Here is an 8,453-nt window from a genome sequence, read left to right as displayed (position 1 = left end):
AACGCAAAATGCTATTTTGTGCAATTTCGTGAGGTTTTTTGATTATAAAAAAAGTTTTATCAGACGAATTAAAAATTCGTCTATAGAAAATGTAGAGCAAATAAATGCGGTTTATTTGAGCTATAGAACTCCTAGAAATGTCAAAAACTGAAAGAGGAGATAGATTTTTTCTGTAAAAAACTTTCAAAATGACCATTTTTGACATTTTTTTCTTCCGGAAAACGACCATACATGAATCTATAACCACTAATTAATTTTTTAAGAATTATTTGAATCATCTTGGAACTCCACAAAATCAGATAAAAAATTCTGAAATTATGGTTTTAGACCTGCAATTGTGATCGCGCCAAACTTTTTTTCTGTAGATCAAAACTTAGTTTTGCAATTCGGAATTGTTCTGTGGGAGAGGGTGTATTCTGAACTACTCATTGAAGACAAAAATATTGAAATTTTGAAATTGAAAAAAATACATATTTTTGAAAAATCCAATTTTCCTTTTTTTCGAAAAATCCTCAAAATTGAGTTTCAGCCAATATATTGAAAAGGTTTGAATTGAAAATTTAAATTTAAACTTTTTGAAATTCTGAAAATCAAATTTGTTTTTAAATTTCATCAAACGCCTATTGAAAAATGAGAAAATTGCCAAAAATATTAAAATTTTGAAAAAGTAAAATTTTTTCGAAATATTACAAACTCAAAGGATTTGAAATTAAAGAAATGTATTAGAAAAATTAAAAATAGGATGTTTCAAAAAAAATTATTTATAAAAACATTGTATAAAATGCCATCGATCAGAAAATTGAAAAAAAATTACCAATTTATTGAGAATTTGAAATTGTGAAAATTTGAAAAGTATAAAATAAAAAAAAGCCTAATTTTCATTTTTCAGTTCTTCCCATCCAAGTGATTCCAATTAAAGACCAACACAACTTTTCTGGACCATCTGAATTTCCCTTTGTCTGTAAATCAATATTTTCTTACTTTTCAAACCAAATAAAAGCGTTCATTCTTTATTACAACCACACTATGAAACATTAATTTTGATTCCAAAATTTCATCGAAGAGATTATTAGAAAAATGAGCCCAATTTGAGCTCCATACGAAGCATTATCAGTTGGTTTATTGGAATTTTGGCTTTCAGCTGGACCAGAATCAGCGGATTCTAGTCTTGAGGATTTTCTAGAAGATTCTGGAGCTTTCTGGATAGGGGAACACAATCCATCATCATTTTCAAATCCCGGAGCACAGACGGATCCAGGTTCTCCGAGCTCCATGTCCCATGAAATTCCAGTGCCTCTGAAAATATAACTCAACCAAAATGTTTCAAAAAAATTGCTGAAATATTTTTTTTCAAAAAAGCCCAAACTCTGTTCAAAATTGACATGTCAAAGTCACTCACTCAGGTCCCATAAAACACATCGTATCAAAATTCAAATTCTCAGTACTATTCGCTACACTGATTTGAGTTTTTTAACTAACAAAATGTTTATCATAATATCCGTAACATTTTATCAGTTGACAAATTTTTGATATTTCTCACAGAAACCGAGATACATCTGCTTAAAGTTTGTGCTCACACAGGGCGTGAAATTGGTCGGCGGCGCAACTTGCGCCTCCGTAGCTAGACTTTGACATTATTTATCTCGGACCTTGCGAGAGATATCAAAAAGTTGTCAGCTAGTGAACTGTTTATCATAATATCAGTGACATTTTATTAGTTGATAATTTTTCGATATCTTTTACAGGAACCGAGATAAGTTAAATTTAAAATTTTTTAAGTTGAAGGTGTATTCTAGTCTAGATCGCGGACAAGCAGTAGAACCATAATCAGGCTTTTCGTTAAATCTGGAATTTGAAACTGTTAATTTTTGAAACTTTTGAGCTTTATATGTGACACTTTTTTATAAACCTCTTTTTGTCGAAATCCCAATTTGGGACCCGCAAATTTGATAACCGTACAGCTCAATAGAAAAGATTCTCTTAACTTTGACTGAGCCTATCTCGGTTTCTGTAAAAGATATCAAAAAGTGGTTAATTAGTAAAATGTTTATCATATTATCGGTAACATTTTGTTAGTTGACAACTCTTTGATATCTTTCACAGGAACCGAGATACATGTAGTTAAAGTTTGTGTTCCCACAGCGCATGACATAGGTCGGCGGCGCAACTTGCGCCATCGTAGCTAGACTTTGATACGATTTATCTCGCTTCTTTTTGAAGATATCAAAAAGTAATTAACCAACAAAATGTTTATCATGATATCAATAACATTTTGTTAGTTGACAACTTTTTGATACCTCTTACAGGGACCTAGATACATTCAGTTAAAGTTTGTGTTCACACTGCGCGGCGGTGGCTCAACTTGCGCTACCGTAATTCAGCTGTTAACCATCCTTAATCTTCCCTTGAAAACCCTAAAAATCCCTATAGCTCACCAGCTTATACATATTCGGGATACGAGCTTTCTTCGCATAAATTCTCCGCTCCTCATTCAATTCCTTCAGGTACTCCTCTTTGTTGGCAATCACACTATCAGAAGCCACAAATCGCCAAAAGCAAGAAGACAAACGACTTCATTGGAAGGTTCCAAACTAAACTGAAAAAAAACGTTCGTAGCATAGATGATATATTTTTTAATTTTTTGATTTTTTTTTGATAACCTAATAACAAGGCCTCGTATATCTTCAAATAGTCGTGAAATTTTCCTTTCCATTTTTCAACCCGGCTTTTGAAAGCACATATATTTCCAGAATAGTCAAGTTTAGTATCATTTTGTAGAGCTAGTCAAGTTCTACGCTTTCCTTTCTATTCTAGCTCAAAATCTCTATTCTAAACAGAGTTATGAACGTTACAGTAATCCAGAGTTCGCGCAATTCCCCACCCCTCTCGCTCCCATTTCCCCCCTCTTTTATATACACCTTGCCCGCTCTTATTCTACTTGCGCCCGCGTGGTGTAGTGGTAAGGCGCACGCTTCCCACACCACAAGTGGGCGGGGGTTGTTGGTTCGACTCCCGGGCGATGATCGAAATCTTGTGCAGCGGCCGAGGCGTTTGTGCTGGACGTGGCCTGAATAAGGCTGTAACCCAACGTTCCGCCTTTCGCCAGAAGATGGATGCTTTGCGCAATGTCTGAGCCTTTAATGTTACTTTTGCAGTAGAATTGTTCACTAAAATAACCAAAACAATGATGGGTGATTCATCTTCTTCTTCTGGTACTCCATGGAGCAAGGATTAACAAAAAAGAAGACGTCAAAAAATATTAAGAACATTTTTCAATTTTAGTAAAAACGACCCCTAAAATAAAGAAACAAAAAGAGAGATATCCGTCATCACCTGTCACTTATATGTCAATCATACTACTACATTTACACCACCTGCTCTTTTCGGTTTTATTGATTATTTTCTCTATCTTCTATCTCTAGAAAGGTCCAATTTTTTATTTCGCCACGTTTTTTTTTCATTATTTTTCCAGACCCCATTTCCCCCATTTTTATGGGCTATTTTTATCTTCCTCTCCCTTTTCCCTTGTTTTTTAGGTTCCCTGTTTTCTGTTGCTCATAATTAAATTTTCCCTCTTTTTTTGCTCGTTTATCTCTCTTTGGAATTCATCATCATTATTCATTTTTTTTTCTAGCTATTTATTATTTTTAATTGTTTTTGTTACGTCATTAGGATCCGGCATTCTGGCCGGCTCAAGGAATACGAACAGAGTTATAGAATACAAATTTATTCAGGTACTAAAGATGTACGAGAATAGAGGGGGAAAAGTAGAGAAGGCTGGGAGAGACTAGGACAGATTGGTAGATCAAATATAAAACTAATGGAAGTATGCATAGAATGCAACAGCTTTGAAAAAATTATAAAAACTAATGAAGAAAATATTTTTTTCAGTTTTATGGAAATGATGAAAGAGTTAAAAAGTAGACGTTTTGTTGTTATGTTTTCTACCCATCTATAGGAACAAAACTCATTACAAACAAACCGAAAAAAAAATTGAAAAAAAAAAACAAAAAAAAAGTGAAAACTCTGAAAAACTGAAAAATTCGAAAATATGATTTTTTTTAGCAATTGCGCGTCTGATATGGTGTCTGCGGACTTGATATTTTTCTGGAATATTTCTGAGCCTTTCAAAAACATACATACAAAATTTCAGAGTCCTAGCTCTCATAGTTTTTGAGATACTCTCGAAAAACTAAAAGTTGATTTCTTTTTGTCCGGTACTGTACTTTTGGATTGTAATTTGGTTAATGAAAATTTTAACAAATTCCAAAAAGCTGAAAAGATAATTTTGAAAAACTCAAATTCGAAATTTTATTTTATAAAAATTGGAAAATCACCCTGGGACCCTTCTATCAAAGGGCCCTTCTAATACATAATTACCTAATAATTATCTAATAATTACGGTATATGAATTTCTCTTTTTTTGAAACTGAAATTACAAATTAGAAATTTCCAGTTTTGGCGGGAATTCAAAAATTTCAAAATTTCGGTTTTTTGCTAAAATAAAAAAAATCCGAAAATCACTAGTTTAACAAATGACCAACAAATGACCTAAATTCTCGAATTTTTGGAACTAATTTTTTGTGAAAATTCGATTTTTTGAAGTTCCAAAAATCATTAAATTGAAGGAGATTTCCAGAAAAAGCTGGAAATTCTAAAATTTGAAATTTAAAATTTTCAATTAAAAACCCTCAAAATTTGGAAATCGGCTGAAAAACTTGGAAATCGGCTGAATTTGGAAATCGGCTGAAAAAAGAAAATTTTTCAATTCCAATGATTTTCTGGAAAATGCCAGATAATTTTTCAAATGGCCTTTTTTGGATCTAAAGTTATGAATTCTGAAATTTTCAGTTTTGGCGGGATTTCGAGTTTTTTGAAAGTTCGAATACTGTTAACACGCTAATAGAACGCCACTCGGATCGTCCGCTTTGAGCCTATATATCTCACTTTTTTTGAAAGATATCAAAAAGTTGTCAACTGATAAAATGTTTATCATGATATTAGTAATGTTTTATCAGTTTCTGATATCTTTCACCAAAAATGAGATAAATGGGCTCGAATTTAACGATTCGGGTGGCGTTCTATTAGAGTGTTTACGGTATTTTAAGTTCTAAATAACTTCAAGATTTGGAGTTAGGCTGAGAAAAAAAATTAAGTTTTCAAAATTTTGCTAAAAAAAACCTAAAAAAGAATTCCCTTTCCAATTTTTCCAGCCAAAACCAACGTTCCTAGTAGGAAAACTTCAAAATTTCAAATTTTGGCGGGAATTATGGATATTTAAATTTGCAACATTTTTCTAATAAGTTGCACAACTTTTAATAGTTTTGAAACTGTAAAATAGTCTAAAAATGTTTAAAAATTCAGAAAATTCAAGAAAAAAGCGAAATCTAGATCTTTGAAATTCCAAATTTCAGGCTTCCTTCTTCTTCTCAAAAATTCATAAAAGAAGCCAAAAAAATGGGAAAGAAATAGAAATTGGATTGGTGTTTGAGAAGCTGAAAGTGACGTTTTTTTCTGACTATTTCAGACGAAAATCCAGAAAATTTTGTGTTTTGAAAAAAATTTTAATTTAAAAAAAAAAACTTTTTTTGCAATTTCAAAAAGTTCAGAAAATCGAATGAAAATCGAATTTTCCCAACTATGAGTAATCCGCCATCCTTCTTCTTCTCTCTCACTTTTCATTTATAATCTAATTGCTCAGCTTTTCTGTCTGTATGAATCAAAATTTTCTTCTTTTTCTATTTTTTTATTTTTAGAATCCCCAGAGAAAAAAATACGTCGTCTCCTATATTTTTCGTATTTTTCTGATCATTAGAGATCTCAGATCTAGGTAGATTTTTTGAAAAATAAGAATTTTTCTCAATTTCAAAAAAAAGAAATGTCAAAAAGTTAGTGGTTCGAACACCAAGTTTCTTGTTAGAGCTATTGAGAGAGAGAGAGAGAGACGCAGAGAAAAGTGAGAGAACAATGCCTCGGGGGGAAACCTCTCCTGTGCTTTTTGACCTACTTTTCAGGGTTTCTTAGTGGGAACTTTTTGATTTTTCTTTTTCTTAATAACAGTTTTTTTTTATTTTTATAAGTTTTTTGGAAACATTTTGCCGTTTCATGAATTTTGTAAAAACTGATTTTCATTTTTTTTTTGTTGATAGATGTAAATTGTTGCGTTTCTGAAAAAGTCCTGGAAATTTCTTTATAAAATACAAAAAAAAACAATGTTACACAAAATTCATAAGAGTTGACTTTCATTCTTCTATCAATAAGTACTCTTGAAGTTGAATATTCCGCAAGAAACCCCTAAAATTCTTGAATATTGCCGTTTCGGAAAGTTTGTAAAATCTGATTTACATATTTTGTTTAAGCTCAGCTGGTATCGACGCTACACGTCTGCAGCGTAGCTCAGATGGTGGCAGCGCGACACCTCAAGTATTTTTCTGACAAGTTAAACTTTTTATTGAGTTACTGTAGATTTTTAACAAATTATAAAATTTTAACTGTTTTAAAGTCTTTGTATCAGTTCGCCATAATCATTTCGATCTATTCAGCTCGTTTTCTGACATGCTCACCTTAAAGAACTCAAAAATTCAAAAAAAAGTGTCAACGGCAAATCTTTAAAGATATCCAAAACCTAGAAATAGGTTTTTTAAAGAAAATGTGAAAAATCGGCAAATTTTTCAAAAAAAGTAAAAATTAATTTCAACTTCATAACTTCTAAAAATCTCTGTTTCTGAAATTCTATTTTTTTAATCTGTTCAGTTTGTTGATAATAAAATAATAGTAATAAAATAAATAAATAAACGGTTCCTACAAAGTTCAAAAATTTTCACTGTTTTCCCTAAAATTCGAACTTTTTGACCTGTTGTTTTTTTCCTTGAGCTTTGCTAATTCTCTTGGGAAATATTCTTTGCTCTTTTAACAGCCAATATTCTTTTTACATTTTTTTTTTCTCAACTTTCAGCGTTTCTGTGATCTTTGGAAAGCTTCAAATCGAACATTTTGCTCTGTTTCTTGTATATCTTTTTTTGAAGGAGTTTCTAGTAGTCAAGTTTCTACTTTCTGGTTTTGAGAACTGATTCTAAAATTTCTTGTTTTCAATTTCTTTTTTGAACTGTCTCTCTTGATTTTTTTTTCTGTTCCAAAAACTTCAAATAACCACACTTTTTTGTTAAAATTCCACTTTGATCTGAACAAGTTTAAAATCAGCTACTCGTTTTCAGCTACTCTGTTTTATAGGTACCGTGTCTCATTGTCTTTTTGTTTAATTTTCATATTTTTTCTTAGGGAACGGTATTGAGTAAGTCCCAAAAATACTAGGATTTGATTCAAAAATTTTTTCAATTTCTCAAAAAAAATCAAAGTTTTACTGTTTCCTATTTTCCATATTTACACCAATTTGATTTCTGTTTTCTGATCATCAAACGATTCCTGGCATTTTCAGTTATCACTTAAATCCTTCTCTGAGACATGAATTCATTTTTCACAGTTTGCGAAAAGGGACTAGGATTCTTATTAAAATAGGAAAAATTTGAAAGTCTCTGAAAAAGTTTAAATGCTCTACGCTTGGAATTTCCCAAATGAAAAGTTTTCCATTTCAATTTTGTAATTTCTGACAGTGTTCTGAAACTTTGCGTTGGGATCTAAACTTTGGGGGTCAAGATTCGAATCAGTATTTTTCATATCAAATTACCGTTTCACTGGCTAGAGTTTTTCAGAATTTTAAGTTTACTCACAGTCCATCTCTTTTCAGGATTTTTTCTTATAAACTTCTCAAACTCTTTTTTGCGCTACTGTACATTTGGAGAATTGAAAACACTTTTTAAAAAGTTTACCGTTTCAAATTCTTCGTATTAAAGCAATATAACCATTTTGATTTCGATATCATCTTTATCTCTGACTTCCTTGAAAGAGTTCCAAAACTCAAAAATGGAATCCAGGGAAAAAATTTCAAGTTTAACCAAGTAACCATTAAAGGTCTCCAAAACCTAAAAATATAACGTTCTCCAAAAAGTGACGAAAATCCCACTCTTTTCCCTTTTCTAGACTTCCTATTTCTTTTTTTCACACTCCACTAGACATAAGAAATATATGTACATGTCCCTCCCATAATTATATCACACACCCGCTTCTGATTTCTTTTCAGATCACTGAATATTGCTTTTTTCTTTTTCTAGGGAAAACCAGGAAGTATATACTTTACCTTTGGTCTCATAGTAAAGTGTAAAGTGCAGAAAAGTATTTTTCTTTCCTAATAAATCTTTTTTGGCGCATTTAAAATTTTTTTTTAAAGGAGGACTCCGACCAAAATTTTTTATTGCATTCAAATGTTCGAAACGTTGTCTATTTTTCCAATATTATCACGAAAAAATACGAAAAAAATCCGAAATCCCCGAAAAATGCCGTTAAAAGCGAAAAATTTTCAAAAAAAAAAAGTTGCTAGGAGGGACGAGGATTTGAAT

At 31.5% G+C, this 8,453-nt stretch overlaps 1 protein-coding gene across 1 annotated transcript in view; it reads left to right on the top strand.

Annotated features, from left to right (window-relative positions):
- The window catches only part of CBG26228, a gene marked incomplete at both ends in the record, with an annotated part of 1,597 nt that extends 690 nt beyond the window's left edge, over positions 1 to 907 (top strand). Inside the window, one exon of the mRNA XM_045244791.1 lies at positions 890 to 907. Coding sequence (XP_045099424.1) covers positions 890 to 907 — 18 coding nt within the window. The remainder of the gene's footprint in view (positions 1 to 889) is intronic.
- Positions 908 to 8,453: the final 7,546 nt, after the last annotated feature.

The sequence above is a fragment of the Caenorhabditis briggsae genome (assembly GCF_000004555.2).
Source record: "Caenorhabditis briggsae complete genome, chrIV, whole genome shotgun sequence".
Classification (NCBI taxonomy): Eukaryota; Metazoa; Nematoda; class Chromadorea; order Rhabditida; family Rhabditidae; genus Caenorhabditis; species Caenorhabditis briggsae.
Note: the sequence above shows the minus strand (reverse complement) of the source record. Positions and strands in the feature narration are given on the sequence as shown.